Raw genomic sequence first — 17863 nt, 5'->3', positions numbered from 1 at the left:
AGATGACAAATGCCTTGCAGGGCCACAGTGGTGTGCCTGCATCTCCCATATTAACAGCATAATCTACAACAACATGGTAGCAGGAATCTCTTTGGAAGGCTCTTTTCAAAACGACAAGCTTACATGGTTCTTTGCTGTCCATCATCCTTAAATGTCACCATTATCCAACCATCTCTTGTGTCACATGGGATAGCATGTGGCATCTTTCCCATGTGGGAAGCTTGGAGGGCTAACTGTGGGCAGAGCAGTTACTTGGTATAGGTACACATTTGATCTGCTGCATGTGCACAGATGTGGGATCAAAACACTGAGGAACATTTTCTGCTGGAAGGTGTTTGGGTAAAAAATAACTGATTTAATTGGGTCTTTGATTGTACTCTGAAAGCTGTTTCTCCGTGCTGCCAGTGACTGTAAGGTTGTATATAAGTTCTTAATTACACTGTATAATTTATGGTGCTTATGCAAGTTAAGTTGAACTATGAGCTGTGTAATGAGATTTAACAGATTCAGCTTTCTAGAGCTAAGGCATTAGCATTGTTCTTTTGTAGCTGGGTTTCCAGTACAGTGAAGGAAGGGTTGCAAAAACAGAAATTTTAGAGTACTCTTAAAAAAAATTAGTTGTTCAGAAGGACATATATTCTGAGTGTAGCCAAGTGCTTACTTGAAGTGGGAACCCACGACCTTGCTGTGGAATAAAAGCCTTCTAGAGAGAAGGCTTGGCTTGCAGTGGCCTTCCAACCAATCCTACTGTTAAACAAGCCTCGGTGATCATACATCCTGTACTTGCCAGGCACATCACAAGCGCCTGCAGAGGAGAAGAGCCCAGCTGAGGACTATGCTCTTCTGCAGCCTTCAACAGAGGGCCAGAAATTGCCACCATTTTGGCAACTACCTATTTTTGTGGTACAGGATGGTGGTAAGAGAGAGAAAAGGCCTGTGTTCAGGCCTGTACTACTTTTTTAGTATCTAAAATCTTTCTGGACTTAATATCAGGGTCCTTGCATATCAATTTGCCGGAACTGCAACAGAAAGGAGAACATGTTGAGCAGCAGGGAACCACTGAGATGCCTAAATAGTGAGGAGTGCTCCATAAGCAAGGTGTGCAGCAACAGCAGCAGGTGTTGATTTCATTGAGCTAAATAGTTTCTATGAACAAATTCAATAATTGGTCTTGTAGTCTTCTTGAACTGTCTCTGGTGTTCAGTGTAGAACGGTCTCTTTGAACAGGCAGTGCTGTATACTCTGAGTTTGGTTCAGCAAGTATAAGGAGAGAGAGTTGAAATATAAAGTGTTGCAACATGGTAATTTTCTAAGCTAAAATGCATGAATAACACTAAGACTTCTTATTTGTCTTTCTTTTGTACAGCCAAGAAAGAGGAGAAATCAGAAGTTACGAGTGTTCCCTGGTTTATGAATCTAAGGTGGAGAGGAGAACAGACAGTAAATTAACTGGACATAGTATGAAACTACTTAAGATTAACAGGCTGGAAGAAATAAATACACAATTCAGCACAAGCAGACTAGAAAAAACAGCCTTTTTTCAGAGTGTGGAGAAAATGAAGATGACTAGAAGCTTTCAGGAAGAAAAATTCAGTGAATCAGATCCTGGAACAGAAGAGAAGAAGGTAACTAACTAACTGCATAATTAATTTTGTTTTCCCAAAAGCACTGCCTCTTTCTTTTTTTCAGCTAGTTGAGGAGTTTACTTTGTGTTATTTCTCAGTAAACTCGAATTTTTCATTATCATCTGCAAAAATGTATTGCAGCTGTGAGAGACTGACTGTGTTAAGATCTGATTATTGAGAGATTCCTCTGCCCAAATTAAGGTGCAAATGAGACCACATGCCAAAGTCAATAAGTATGGATTTTGGTTAACAATGAATTTGAGGTAGAGAGATAGAAATGGAAAAGAGGAGGGGGAGAGAGAGGCTAAGAAGAAGCTAGTCACTACCTGTGGATCAAATAATGTCCCGCTGGTCCTTTTTCACCCATGGCTTCTCAGTGGTGGAGGTCCTGAGGTCATTCAAGACTTTTCACTATTTATATTTCTTAGCAGAAAAAGGAATTAATGTTCATTGGCTACACAGTTCTCTTATTCTACTGGTTAAATGATTGGCTCACTTTTAATACTAATTAGTGCACATGCTGAGTCTTTTCTTATGGATCCGTGGGTTTCTTGAGTGGTGGGTGGTTTCAATCTCCCCCTGCTGGAACGAATTTTTACCCAGTTGGAGCTGATTTCAGCACAGTTGCTGAGTAAGCTTTCCTCATGGCCCATAAATTCTGCATTCTTTGTGTCCATTTTCAGTGATACATTCTTCTCCTCCGGCTTTGTTAACCTCCTCCTCAGTCTGAGATAACACCTTGACAAGAGTAACATCGTTATCTTATTTTAAGTTCTTGTCACAGTGGCTTAACTATTTGGGGGAGGGCTATGGTGGTAGCAGATGCCATCTGTCCCATAACTTGGGGCGATCTTTGACTTGGGGTGATATACGTACAAGCAGTTGCTTCTTTACAGAATTTGCCACACTGGGAGTTTTTGTCTGGATGAATTACCAAGTGTGTGCTAACCAGATCTCGCCTCCACTAGGTCTGGAGTTAGCGCCACACTGTTGCTCCGTTCTGTGCTTGTCTTGTGGCAAAGTCCTTCTGTGGCCCTAACAGATTTGGGACAGGCAGCTGTGATCTTTGGGTTCTTACAGACAGGTTAGCATCTTTTAATCTTTTGTGTTCACAGAAGCAAGCATGTGTTGTTATTCTGGGGTTTAATTACTACTGGACTTAATATTCAGAAATTGTAAAAGGGTTGTGTGGCTCTTACACCCTTCGAAATCAGAAGGTAAACATGGATTTTGTTGGATTCATGTTTTGGAAGCATCTGTCCTGTCTAACAGCTCTGGAATTAGTGGGGACTGAATGAATCCCATGGAAAGAGCAGATTCTCCAGAGGAACGGAGGCAGCTTTGTGCTTTGCTCCCCACTACCTGGCGAGCAGAGTGTGGTTACCTGCTGTGTGCCACACTCGCAGGGCTGAGTGTTATCAGTGTGGCACTTTTCTCCCCCTGTCTCCAGTAAAAATGGTGTTAGGCATCATGGTATGGGGTCTCTGGTAGGAAAATGGCTCAGTGATCAGCCAAAATATGTTTAAAAATAACATCACATTTCCTTGTGTTATGGGTTTTTCCTATGCAAGAATCTAAAGGAAGCAGTATTTTTACTCATACATCATTTACATAAGAACTGAGAAAATCCACTTGCAGTAGAAGAATGAGAGATTAATTTTACATACCAGTTTGTGAAAATACTTGAAAAATTTGTGCTGTGGTTGTTTGTATGCTGATTGTGCTGATATGGCAGAGCAGTTTTTTAAGGGTTCTGAATATTTTTGTATTCAGATGATACCCTGGAGCATTGGTGTAAAGTAATTCCATTTGTATTTTTCCATTAAAGTTTCCATTTGTATTTTCAAATCAAGAAACTGAATTTTTGAAACTCCTTAATCTGTTGAGTCACTTTTGTTCAAAATTATTCCAGTCTTGAGGAAGGTACTGCAATTTTTTACTTTGTAGACATAGAAAGAGGACTTTATATTGAAACAAACAAATCATATATAAGTAGGATGTGTTTATTTTAGAGAGTTTCATTTAGCCTTACAGTGAAAATGAGAACTAAAAAAATCCTCTACAATTGGGTGTTTGGGGTTTGGAAGATGTTATTGGCTCTTTTAAGAGAGTATACTTCCAGTGTGAAAATAAGTTGCATGAGTGAGACAGCAAAAACTGCTGTTTCTACCCTGTAACTCTCCAGCGATCCAAAAGATCAGCAAAAGGACTGAGTGCTGCTTTCCCTGTATTAATGTATCTTAGTTTGATGCTGAGTTGCAGATAGTAACTGAAGGTAGTGGGATTTTTTTGCTAGTTTGTGCTGCAGAGTCTCTTAATTCATTGTCTTGGTGTTTGCTTCTTTAGTCTGATGGTTGGAACTGGCCCTTTGCTAAGAGTGCTGTAAGAAAGGGTGGGGAGGTTTTGGTGGTGCAGTAGAGGAGAAAGGAATACATTTAGAAGATGAACAGCTGGTGGCTAGTTGCAAGCTGGAGAAATAGCTCTGTATTCCCATTTTAGCTTGTCAGTCTCCTGGGAACAAGACTTCAAAGGTGAAAGACAATCTAAATGAACTCTGGTAATATACCTCACCCGAATGAACCTTCCAGATACATAAACATTAGTTATATTTCTCCTAGGCTTTTAAAACTTCCCTGTCACACAGCTTTTTGGTTTGTTTGTTTTGGGTTTTTTTTTTTTTTTTTTTTTTTTTAATTTCTCAGTGGGATAAAAAACTGGGCCCTAACTGTCTGTTAATACTGATAAAAGGAAAACCAAGACCTTCCCATAAAAGGTCTTAGTGTAGTCTGCTGGCCTGATTAACAGTTTTATTATATTGATCAGGAAAGGATGGAAAGAAGAGTGTGTTGGCAGGACACATGGTAAACCTTGCCCAGATGTATTTCCTTGTAATGTAATTTCTGTGGGTGAAGGTGAAAGCAATGACAACACATCCATTCACTTAAATGGGAGTGTGTTGGAACTCAAGAGACTGAATAGAGGACAGTGGTCAAGCCTGTACTTGCTGGAGTAAAGAATTCTGTCTGAAACTACTGAATTGTAACTAAAGAAGAAAATTATCTACTTCCTCAAAACAACTATTTCTCTACTTTTGGGTTTTATTTTTTAATAAAAGAAGCAAACACAATTTTTGTCTTTTGGTACAGTATGTTTTTGTAAAAAAAGCTCAATCCCAAACACAATGTAGTAATAGTAGTAGTAGTAGTAGTAGTAGTAATAATAATAATATAATAGCTATTAGAAGACTTCAATGGAAAGCGAACCCCTCAGTCGTTGACCTTCAATGATGAGCGGTTGGTGCTGCCGAGCAGTTCTGCTGTCGGTGCCCCCTAGATGGCACCCTTTGCCACTCCAGCTCTCCATTGACCACTTCTCTTGGACAGGATGGCAAAACAGTTCGTGAAAAAACTGCTCCCTCAGTGTTTTACTTGTGCTTTGTTCAGAATGCCCTCCTGTCCCCCATTTGTACTGTTGGCAGCACATGTCTTTGTATCTTGGCTAGGTTCTGTCTTCAGTGAACTTTGTGAAGTTTTGCTTCAGGTTAAACATTGCCAAGTAAGAGACATTTTGTTTTCATGTGTGAGGACCAAATTAAAAAAAAGACTGAAAATGCAGACCTGTCCTTGACCCATTACACTGAACACACATGGAAATATCTGAAGGTGCTGGTCCAAGGTGCAGGGTACCAGCAAGCAGGTGTGAGAAGGTGAAATGATTCCTTTTGACAACAGCACCAGCTTATGCAAATGTAAATTGATTGTGAAACTGCCACACAATTGACCCAGCTGTATTAGATCCCAATGAGCTCCATGTTTTACACCTGGACTGCTATGATGGCCCAGCCAAAGCTTTGTGCTGTTGGTCACAAACCTGCTGTCTCTTCCCTCTGCTCTTACTTGGGTAATATTTGGTGTCAGAATGCAATTCAAATTGATTTGAGTTATCTGTAAAAAGTGGCCATGAAATTATTATCAAGTGTGGGTGAGTTAATTGGGTAAAGAAGAGCCTGGGAGTTTCTATAGTTCTGAACATCGCTATTGTGAAACAACCAAGTTGCACTCGTGAATCATGGAGCTGGGGTTTAACACAAGTCACTGACCCTGAAGAAGATATTTTTACAGCATTTTCTATACAAAGCTGTCCTTTTGCTGATATTCTGTAAACAGTGTAAGGACTCATTTATAAGTATTTAGTTCAGCTAGAGCTGTTGGATGCCCTTGGTGTTTGATGTTCAGTTAAACTAGGCCTGGGGATAACTAATTGTCCTCTAATTCCCTATATCCTTTGAGCCTTCTGTCACCTCCTTCTTCACCACCATCACCATTTATCTAGCAGTTACTTTCCTTGCAGGTTCTGTGCTGGAAATGACTGTGGTGGTAACGATACTTTTACAAGTTCCTTTTTCCAGGGGAGACCAGAGTCATGGCAATATTTTGTACAGAGAAAAAATGATCACTGTCACATAATGAACTCCAAATAGCTCTCCTCTGGCACCTAACACTCTTCAACATACCGAGCTATATATTTTGACAGAAACCTGTTTCTGATCTTACAGTTTTAGTGAAGAATGGCTTTTTAACAAAACCCTGTAAGGGACTCAGTACATTTGGAGTAAAACTTCTTAAACTCTCAAGGCTTTCTTTAGCCTTGAAATTGAAGCACCACATCTAAAGCTTGCCTTGGTATGGTCAGGAAATTGGAAGTGGCCTTCAGCCAAGTTTGGGTCCATTTTGTTTTACCAAGCACCTTTTCAGCTTGCTTGGAATGCTGTCATGAGATACTGCGCTGCCAAGCTCAGCCTGGCGCAGCTTTATGGAATATCCTTTTTGTGGTGCCCTCTTCACGTCCCAAGTTCATGGCGCGCTCCTGTCATGTGGCAATGTGTGTGTGATTCTGTGACTTCAGGCAGCTTCGTTTTACCTAATGCTCCTGGCTCCCATGCTTGTTAGAGTATTTTCCTGTCTTTCTTAGAAAGAAAGAAGGGAATATTAACATTTCCTGACTGAAAAAGCCTCTATCATTACACTGACCCTTCCCAGCATAAACAGCTACGTACAAACTCAAAAGTGGCTTGAGAGCGCTCTGGAGTCACAGAAGTCAGAAGCTGACTAAGGACAGGGCAACAGTCATTAAATTTTTTAAATCTCATGACTTTTATTCCCAAATGATGTCATGATATTTGTAAGTTGATTTGTGAATTTTGAGCAGTTGAGATTTACGGTGTTAATATTTTTTGCTTATTCACCTCTGATCAGGTAAATACCCAAGCAGAGAAGAAATTACACCGTTTCTTCTTACTTCTTCAATGACTCTTAGTGCACTGTCATTATGGGCAGGAATTGCACGGAATAAGTATGATCCTTATATATAAGGATTCCTTCCATAAATATAGACCTGAGACCTTATGTAATGGTTCTCCACAATCCTTACATATATCCTTGAATGTTTATTTATTAGACAATAAGCTAAAACATGCTTTGTTGCTCAGATTTTCATTTTTTAATCTCTAGAAATAAATCTCTCAGGGCTTACAATGGGCCTAGTAGCAGGACTTTTTTTTGTTGTTGTTAAAGTTACTTACCATTTCCAGTTTTAATACCTTCTTTTTGGTTGTTTAGAAATTTCCTAGGTTTATTCTGCTCAAGAAAACATTTTTCATGCAGACTTTTCATCACCTTGAATTGCTTGGGAAAATTTAACTCAAACAATCTATCAGCTTCTGGGAATTTTAGGGGAAAGAAGATACTTTTATGATAATATTGAGTGTTTCACATCCATGTCACTGAAATAATTTGGCACCTTCCATCCTTTGGATCAAGGAATTGATGGTCGGCAGGTGAGCAGATGCTGGATATGAAAGAGCAGACAGCTAGGACTCCCTTTCTGCACAGTGTTGGTTTGGATATAGGAGCAATGGAAATACACTGCAAGGACAGGAACAGAAGGCACTGAAGACAGTAAAACTATGGCATTTCAAACTGACCTTTCTATGCACACGCACCGTGACACGTGTTAGGTTATTGCTTTGAATTTTTTCCCCATTTCTTGCCTATTAAAAGGGGAAAAAAAAGATTCTCAATTGCCTGAAATGTTAACTGCAAATGGATTGTGCTAAGAGTTTGCTTTCATTGGAGTAGTTTTGGAATGTCACAGTAATTGCCTTCAAGTGCGTGCAATACACATCCCATGTAGATGCCTGCACCTGTTTCATGCTTGTCAGTGATCCATCACTTCTTTTCCTTATAGGTTCAGGGAATGCGTTGAAGTGTGAGATGGGATCCTGCAGCGTGTCGGAACTTTGTCTAGCTAGGTGGTACTTAGAGAGCTGGGGAGGGTTTTGAGGGTGCCTGCCAAATTGCATCTGCTAGAGTAGGAGAACCAAGTTAATCAGATGATTAAAATTAAAGGGATGGATCTAATCCTGCAAAGAAATGCTGCCTGGATTGTAGATAATTTCTGCCTTTTGGCTTCATATCTCTGGCACACCTTGTGGACTGTGTTAAGCTGTGGAAGAAAGAAAGGGATCCCTGCACCTGGAAATGCACAGGTAGTAGATATACTTTTAATAAATTAGATACATTTCACTGCTCAGTCTCAGTATTGTTTAACTGGATGAATGCTGCTTGTGTTCGGATGTAACCGGTTAAACCTCTTTGTTTTTTTTCCTGGAGCAGCGTTTATTTCTCTCTTTCATACTGGCAGTGTCTAGGTCTGGACGGCAGTAAATCCTAGGCAGATGATGTGCTTTTCAGGAAGGTGCATCTCTTCTTCCCTTGCGTTCGGAGAGCTTTGTCTTGCCATTAAAACATCCTCTAGTGACCTCTACTGGGTGCAGCACAAGGGAGAGCCTCAAGGTTACTTTCTGTGGCCACGGTGGGAGCAAGGTTGCCAGCCCTTCTTCCTGAGGGACTCAGAGATCCCTAGTAAGCCCCTTATTTGTGGTCAAGTGAATGTGGCGTTATCTCCCCAAAGAATTGGCATCACTTGTTATTACATCACGTGGCGAAGATAATGTGCGTGTTTCCTGTGGTTTCCCAGAAAGTAATGCAAGGATTACCCATCATGTGGTAACTCGAGAGTTTTCAGAATTCCTAACAGAAAACATTACTTAAAAGAAATAGATGAGTTTAGGAAGGCTAAAAGGAAGACACTTTTTTTCCTAAAGTATTCCCAAGGATGTAGGTTGCCAAAATGCTCAGGATTTTGATTAGTTTGCTACAAATGAATTTTTTTTTTCTTTCCTTGAATACAGCCACTTCCAGAATCTCAAAAGTGTTTTCATGACAAAGGTTTGAGGTCTGAAAAGTCTGCAACCTTACACTTGTATGTTCTTCTAGTGTTATCAGCCAAAAGAGTCATGACCTATTGTGTGAATTTATAGCAGAATTTTTCACACATAGTATAAGGACCTCACACAATAGTGATAAGGAGAACAATTGAAATATTGCTACATATATCAGCACGCAAGATTAATACGATTCACAAAGAAATCACCTGGCAAATAAAAAAATCAAATCTGTTGTTCATAGTTTGCATTTTGTCTGAAACTGTTCCTGCACTCGCACCTGGGCTTGAAAAGGATCCACTCTTTTCTTTATGCCTAGCTCATTAAAATTTTGCATTTTCTCTTGAGTGAATTGTAATTTGAAATTAAAAAGAAATTAGTTTCATTCCAATGTCGTTCTTTTTAATTTCATTCCATTTGTATTACACTTCTACTGTTTTGCTACTGTCGATCTATTTTTCAGTTTTTAAGACTTAAGGCCAACAAAATACATGGTATTTGGTAGCAAGAGAATTGTATCCATTGCACTGTGAAGAAAACAGATTTTAAAATAACCTGTATTAAGACTACCAGAGATTGTTTTCTAGTCCTTATTAGCATTAAAGTGTTTTTTCCTGAATTTTGCATAAGTCAGAGCTCTTTGCCAGTTTTCTTGCACATAATTAACTCACTTTTGAAATTCAGAGTGGTAATATCTGTCAGACTTCCCCCCCCTTTTTTTTATTGCTCTGTGTATGTTGCATTTGTTCTTTTGAGTCGAAAGGTCCTTCATAAAGTGCAAGTTTCCCAGGCTGTCTCCTAAGTCCTCGTACATAGAAAGGTGGCATGGACTCACAAGTATTTCAAGGGCAGGGCGAGTGTCCTCTCCAGGAACTGGCAGTAGGGCTGTGCTCATGTAGAGATTCCTGGGTAATTGGAATCCTTAGCTTTGGGAGCAAATGAGGCAACAGCTGCCTGAAACCAAGACTGTTGTGTTGTCCATTCCTTCCCTCTTCCTTTCTGGATAAGCATTGTTGTCAACTGCAAGAAAGCAGTTCCTCGAGCTCCCTTGTCCCTGTGCATGCTGATATGTGTCCCGTGGCTCTCAGACCTGTGGAGAGGGAACTCCCAAAATGAGGAAAAATGGGAATTGGACCAAGAGAACTCTATGGGTCTTGCTCATTTTTCTGCAGTTCTGGTGAAAATATGAGTTTGGCTTCCTAAGAGACTTTAAGGGAACAGTTCTACCCTTTGATCATGATACTCCTTCCCCAAAGAAGTGCTAATTGAGAAATAATTTTAGAATTATAGCAAATAACTAGCAGCAAATCCATTTTGTTTCTGTGTGTGATACTAAAGTAGAACACTACTGCCAGTGGGAGGTAGCTGGACTGTTGGTGACCCTGTGTTTGTTCAGCAGGTTGTGAAGGGCCTTTGGTAATAATTGCCAAAGTGTGTTATTATGAGCAAGCAGAGTCCCTAACTGGGACTGTGCGAGGCTTAGCACAGGTTGGATCTACTCCACAGAATTTATTGTCTGAACAGCTGGATAAGGGAGAAGTGAAATGAGAAACAGGTACAGACATGGATGAAGACTGTGCTAAGGTCATGCTCTCAGTTAGTGACATCTGTGCAGAGACATCTGCAATGTGGAAATGAAATTGCTGACTCTCTGTCTAGTGTCCGGTGTCCTCTTTACGTGGCTATATGCTGAGATCTGAGGGGAGGCATGCCTCTGAACCCTCAGCCTCCTGGATCCCAGCCATTTCATGAGTGCTGATTACTTTGCAAAGCTCCTATACATCATTTGGTCCAGGATCTAACATTTCAAAAATCTATGGCATCTTCTAGATATCTTTATTTTTCTGGTGTTCATTTACGTACAATTTACTTTGTCCTTTCCCTGTTAATTCTGCTTGATTTTTATTTAGATCCTATGAATATCATGGTTAAAGTCTTATTTGAACCTTTGGAATACATGACTGTTAAAACATCTGAAAGATCAGTTTCAGTACAGCAAAGGCATACATATTTACTTCTGTGTAAAAGGTGTTGCATCTTGTCTATCTTCCCTTGAAAACTTCTTTTTGACTCTGGGTGCACAGCTTAGCAAAGAATTCTTTTGGCCATGATTGTTCAGAGGTGTCATGTTACAGATTACCCACCCAACCAATTTGTAATATACACGAAGGTCCGGGGAGAGGCATTCAGCCTGTCCCTGTGACCTTTCTCTTCTGGCATCCTTGTGCAATGTCTTGTGGACACATGTAGCAGAAGTCACGGTGCAGTAGAAGTGACTTTCCAGCACTGAATGTGGAGTGAGAATTCCAAACAAGGGCCCTTGCGTGGGAGAGGCACATTTCTATTACCTTGAACGGAAACCTCACATGTAAGGAGCATTTTAAGGGGTTCAGTATCTTTATTTTTCCACTTATATGGACAACCAGATGTAATTCCTGCTGTTTGATCCTTCTGTGTTTGCTGAAAATGTTTTTTTTAACTCTCCCGAGTTAAAGAATTTGCTGAACTACTTATATTGAAAACATGCATTGTACAGTATGTAAGGGAGGATTTTTTCAAGTGCTATGTAGGCAGGTACTTTTAAGTGCTTATTTGCCATTTGCAAATTAAATTCTTTAGAGAAATGAAAATGAGGCTTTAAAATATGGCTTCATGCTAAAGAAAATGCATGGGATGTGGCTATAATACACGTAATTTATTTTGTTATTGACGATAAAAAAAGAGTATTTTTCCATCATTCCCTGTCTTCAAGGCTAACTAAGCAGACATTCTGGTACATGAGATCTCCCTACACCATGCCTGGACTAAACAGTGATAGAGCAGATATGAGGGCAGATAGGTTTAATTTCAGTTATGATCCCACCCAGTTATGACTCTGTCTAGTTTACCTCACATCTTAAATAGGGACTGGAGTTGAAGATGATAGAGAAAATCTCAGCCTTTAAAGTTAACTATTTTGCAGGGAGACAACAAGTTGTGGGGTGATTTTGTCTTGACCTTTGATGCTGCCATAGCTGTCATTATCATAACTACATTTTAAAGGACATGTTCACTTAAGGAATTACTGCTTTTATCAACTCAAACATATTCTGCTGTCTTTCTGAAACTCGTAGTAGACCCATGTTTGGTAATTCTAAATCTGGAGCAATTGCCTAAAGCATCTTGATCCTGCATGTTTTAGACCATAATAGAGGAATCCTATATTCTCCTATTTATACCTACCCTATGTATTTCTTCCAACTCATATCTTAGCAGGATTTTATAATGCTTTCATAAGACACCTGTTCTATAAGAATAGAAATATAACTCGATGATGAGAGTTTTTAAAGGGCTTGGGGATCTAAACATAATTTCATATGGTACTACTAAAACAGAAGAATGAACAAAATTCAGAAGATTAGGACAAATGAATAGGAAAAATTGACTAAAATGATTAGTTTATTTTCTGTTTTAGTCACTTCTAATCCTTTAAGCTGTCCCTTTTTTCAAGACAATATTCTAGCCCCTAAAATGCATCTTTCCAGCACTATATCCAAGATCTGTATCTTTAATCTCCCTTGTGTGTGCACTTATTTTGAGTTGTAGAATAATTCACTGTCTGTTAAAATAGAGAAACATGGAAAGGCATGAATTTATCCAAAAGCTTAAACTGAGAAGGTTTTGAAAGCATTTTCTCTTCCTTTTACTGATTCCACATACAACTACTGCCTCTCCTGCCGTTTTTAGTTATTTGGCTTGTTAAACACAGTATTTGCACCACTTTTCTTAGTTAAGGAGAACACCTTGTATACTAAAGGCTGTATGAAAATTGCACTACGATTTTTTCATCAGGCAGCTACTCCAGAGAATTGGCATGAAAATCTTTAGCCTGGAATTCTATCTGCCACTGACTGCCAACAGATTGATTCAAAGTGTGTGAGGGCCAGCATGGGACTTGTAAGGAAAGCTTGCACCATGCACTGTTCCTGGCTCACACTGTGCTTTACAAGGTCCCCCTGCTTTGTTAGCAGTAACTTCATGGATGGTTAGATATTTCAGAAGCCAGCTCAGGATGAGAATTTGCTCCTTATGTCCCCAGACAACACAAAGTTTAAATGTATCAGAGATTATTTATGGACACTGTGAGTGACAGTTGTCACATCAGAAGCACAACAGTCTAAGCAGACAGGCTGTTATGAAACTGACTGGAGAAGCAGGGGCTTAGAAGGATGGAAATAAGCATCCAAGGTCACCCAACAGATCTGTTACACAGGCAGGGCTAAAAGTCAGACTTTCTGACTTCCAGACTGCGGCCCAAGTCATGCTGCTACTGCAGCAGGACCCCCTTGCAATAAAAGAAATGTCTTGTTTATCACACCTGTTTCTTATATTTGGAGCTGTATTCTTTGAGACGCATTGTATGAAAGCCTTCCTGTTGTCAGCTAGCATTTGCCAAGTATGTGGGAGATTCTTTTTTCCTCAGGAATTATCCAGTCATCTCCATTTCAGCATCATGTGACTGCGGTAGAGAGTATTGGCTTCTTAGCTGTCTCTGACTTCCAGAATCAGTGGAATGCGTAATTGAAGGAATATGGGTTGGTAATAATGATTTAAGTTCTATTTCCATGTCTGCCAATCCTCCTATAGTTCCCAGAATCATCCTGCATCTGGAATCATACTTTTAATGTATGCCGTGTCTGGAGCTATGAATTTTCCAAAATGTTTAGCGGACACCAAAGAAAAAAATAGACTCTCAAAATTAACCACCCCTTGGCATTATCTTTTGATAACATTTGACTTTAGAAACTGCATTTTATCCTTTACCTTGAAAATCATAATAATTTATAAAGACCCGTCAATGCCAGAGAAGTGAAGAAGAAGAGAAATGGGATTCTATAGTGTTACAACTTTTATCAGCATAAATTTAGAATGAGAATTAATTTGTCAAAGGAAGCACTGAAGTTTATGCCAAAAAATGTTTTCTGCAAAAAAAACCCTAAAAAAATCATTGCTTGGAGCATTTGTTTATCCATTATTTAGTATCTGTCCTTGTTTTCTTTTTCCCTCAACTTTTAAAATAATGCTTTGTTTGGTATTTGTGGTACTCCATGTATCTTAGAAGATTCTTCCAGTATTAGAAAGAACTAACTGAAATTAAAGCATAGATTTCTGAACTATGTAAGACATTTAATGTCCTGTTCTATGTTTGCCAATCATAATTGCAAATAAGCAAGTACTGTTTGTTCCAGAGGAAAGATGGGATTTTCTACCTTCCAGTAAGCTAAAATGACATGCTGAAGGATAAAGCCAGAGATGCTTCACTAAGTGGGTGGTCTCAGATTACACATTATTTTCAGTGAGTCTCCTCACATACTTGAAGTTAAGCATGTGCTGAAATGATTTGTTAAATCAGCACCATGTATTCATGTACATTGAGGTTGTCTGAGCATATACCCAGAGAAAAGTTGCATTTTCAAGGAGCTCATATTCTATGTGTAAAGGCAAATGAAAGAATGGCACAACACAGCAGTACATTATTGTTCAGTGAACTTGTTTTTGTAGCTGGCCTGTGCTTGACAAAGGTGATGCTTTAATCATATCAGAGGATTTTTTCAATCTTCATTCTGCAGGGTTTGGTCTTTGTTAGGATTTTGCTGTACCGTGGATTGTGTTGATAAGCCTTCAATTGCTGATTCCTTGAAATAGGTTAAAGTGCATGAGAATGAAGGGAAAAGTAAAAGATAAATCAGAGAAGTGGAGAAAAGCTGGTCCCTTTTCAATTTATTTTCAATTTCTCAGACACTTATATTACTTGTCTTTTGCAGCAGTTCTCAATTTGAGTCAAACAAGGCCAAACTCCTTTGGTGTTATTCTGGTTGACACAAGCCAAGAATTGGTCTGCTGTGTTTCACTGACCAGAAAATACAGAAACCTCCACTGGGATGATTCCCCTTCCATATCAAAAAAACATGACTTCAGTGTATAAAATGGTGTATTTCAGATAAAACTTGCCCAGCTGTCACTGATTCTTTGTCAAAATTGTGGTCAAGTGGGAGTTTCAGATGTGTACTTGAAATGTAAATTCTTTAGTTTATGAAGCTGGTAAATTTTTTTGTAATACATTGGGAATTAGCTGAGCTCATTTATCTTTATTCTTTTCCAGTGCTTTCATACTTGTTTCCCCCAAAAGTGGCCCACCACCACTGTTTTGTGAGCATTGGCTGGTCCTTCTGATATTCATATCAGTAGGACTCCTACAGTATGGGAGACAGGAACTCAGACAAACATCCCTCCACTGTCTGAGCATCAGTTTAAAATCAGCAATGAATACAGTATATATGCCCTGCTATCTGATTGAATGTGGTGGGCTAGAAAATGTTTGAAAGATTTTTCCCAGTAATGGTTCTCTGAATGCAATGAAGTGAGAGAAGAAAATTACATTCAGATGAGATGTGATTAATGGGTTACATAGGATGTGAGCCTTCAGACCTAGAGGCTTTTGTTTTTATTAGGAACCCTTGCCAAACCTCTGTCTATTTTAACAGGTCCTAATACTAATGCAGGTAATCCTACCCTTGTTTTCTAAAAAATCCTGGGATTTTCATGAGTTGCAATGATAGGTCTCCCATTATGTGCTTATCACCATAGCTTTTATTAGCTTGCCAGTGCTCAGGGAGTGTCGGCAAGACCAGTAAGAGAGGAAAGCTGACATGCAAAATGAGGCTCTTGTGTGTAGGCAGGCTCATGTCTAAACTCTCAGCAGCCTGCCAGTTGCTCTGCTTGGAATGAGCTGAAACAAGACTAATTTGTCTCCAGCAAGGACAAGTCCTCCTCACCAATTAGCTATGGGTGTTTTTAAAATACTCTACAAGTGATCTTCCATTTCTGTCTCTCCCCAGGTCCTGCATTCTAGATAACTTGCCTGCAGTATTTTTTTCTTTTGAGAGGCTGAAAAAGAGCAACTACAGTTCACAGTGACCTCCAGTGGTGAAAACCCTCTTCTGGAAGGAGAACAGAGCTAATACCCAATTTTGTCACAAAGTCATTCTTCAGAGGTTTTAGGTGATGCAACTTCTATATAGCATAATACATTCTGATTTATCATGTTTTATGCTGTGTTTCTGTTGTTGCTTTTTAAAAAAAATAACCTTGGAATTTTCTTCCTTCTTCTCTTTCTTGTTTCAGAATCTTTTTACTTTTTGGGTTGACAATAGTTGACAATGGTCCTACTGGAGCCATATTGTATATGAGCTATGAAGCTTTGCTTGATTAGGTATCTCCTGGTATAATGGCATGAGATCAGTTGTGTTCTTTTTTCCTTCAGAAATCTTGATTTTTAAAATAGTCTTCTCAATGCACTTAATTTCTTTAAAGCTTCTTCTACATCTTTCTTTCTGTCTTTTCCATGTATTTACATATGTTATTCATGGAGGACTTTTTCCATTTTGCGTAAGGTGGTTTCTTCAGTGGTCTGTTATGAGTTGATTCTGCAAAGGTTTAGTCATCTGGATAGCCTAGACCCCACAAATAGTATGAAGGAATAAATTTTTGGAATTGATGATGCTGGAATGTGCCATTGAGAGTGAAGGGAAAATATTTCCGTATTTTTCAAGGCAGAATATACCTTTTTGCTTTAGAGTCCCTCATAGCAATTTTAATAGAGGAATATTTGTCTTTGCCTACACCGGCTTCTGTACTATGGGCAGCACAGAATAACCTGAATTCTTTACTTCTGCTTCTCAGCATTACTGACCTTTCCCTGTAGAAAATAGACAGCTATATTCAGGAATGAAAATTGAGCTGGATTCTACAAAGAGCAGTCAAGATGTCAGGTAATTTGTGGTTTTACAGGGGTGGGGAAGAAATTTTTAGAGTTAATATGACACAGGAATCACTTGCCTTTCCCAGATGATTTCCATTCTTTTGCACTTTGTGTGCCAAGTAAATGTGCTCCGTACCAGACATGCAAGGGATCAGAAATCAGCATCACTGCAGCTGGCCTAAGACAGCTGCAGTGAATGTAAATCCACATGTGCATTACTTGAGTGGACATATTCTGAGTTGCCAATATGGTTATACTGGGAGTTGCTTTTTCCTGGGAATTTCTATATAAACAGAATAAAACCCAAACAGGCATGAAGATCAGGTTTCAGAATTTGCAGTCTTGTTTGCTAATTTTCTGGACCAAGTTTTGCTGATTATTATGGATCTTTTATTCTCATGGACTTTCTTTGGAACTCTGAGATGGTATTTGAGATGTTGTTGGAGTTCCTTGTCTTTCTCTGGATAGGATAGAATTTGGAAAACAAACTGAACAATAAAACAGCAGAGCAGGTCACTGAAAGATAGAGCACAAAATATTCTACTACAAACTGTGCTTGAGCTAAGTCTTTTCTAAATCCTTTCCAAACAGATCAGTTGGGTGCTGTTGTATTTCCTTTACAGAGGTTTGCTGTACCTTTGCCACAACCCCAGTGACTGACAGTGAAAGATCCTGTTGTTATTTTAAAAGAAAAGGGTGTGTTGACCACATTTCTGCACTCCTTACTCTGGGCTGCAAGGGGGCAACTATGCACATGTTGTTTAAATATTCCCATGTGTACATGGGAATATTTAAATCCTGTAGGGCAGGAGGTTGGTAGTCATGCTGGCAAGGTGCTTCCTAGCTTCCTGGGAATCTCCCTGTAGCCTCCTCCTCATGTGCCCTGTAAATGCCTAGAATTGGAGTGCACATTTCTCATAGCTATGGAGTAAACATGTATAAAAATAGTCCATTCATCTTATTGTCCAGGCCAGCAAAAAAGCAAGGCTCAGATTGGAGTTGAGATGAAGAATTGGTGATAGACATAATAATGGACAGTTCTGCTGTGGCAGGCATGTGCTGCTCTCCCTGTAAGGTTTCACTGGTAATTTCTGGGCAGTGGAACACAGACATCAGGTTTCATGCCTTTCTGAGAGAACATGGACTGCTGAA

At 39.4% G+C, this 17863-nt stretch overlaps 1 protein-coding gene across 1 annotated transcript in view; it reads left to right on the top strand.

Annotated features, from left to right (window-relative positions):
- MYLK4 (myosin light chain kinase family member 4) overlaps window positions 1–17863 on the top strand; it is an 81681-nt gene that overhangs the window by 12679 nt on the left and 51139 nt on the right. The window contains exon 2 of the mRNA XM_058807627.1: window positions 1367–1625. Within this exon, the coding sequence (XP_058663610.1) occupies window positions 1367–1625 (259 nt within the window). The remainder of the gene's footprint in view (window positions 1–1366; window positions 1626–17863) is intronic.

This window comes from Ammospiza caudacuta, chromosome 1 (genome assembly GCF_027887145.1).
Source record: "Ammospiza caudacuta isolate bAmmCau1 chromosome 1, bAmmCau1.pri, whole genome shotgun sequence".
NCBI lineage: Eukaryota > Metazoa > Chordata > Aves > Passeriformes > Passerellidae > Ammospiza > Ammospiza caudacuta.
This window is presented reverse-complemented; position numbering and strand designations above follow the sequence as displayed.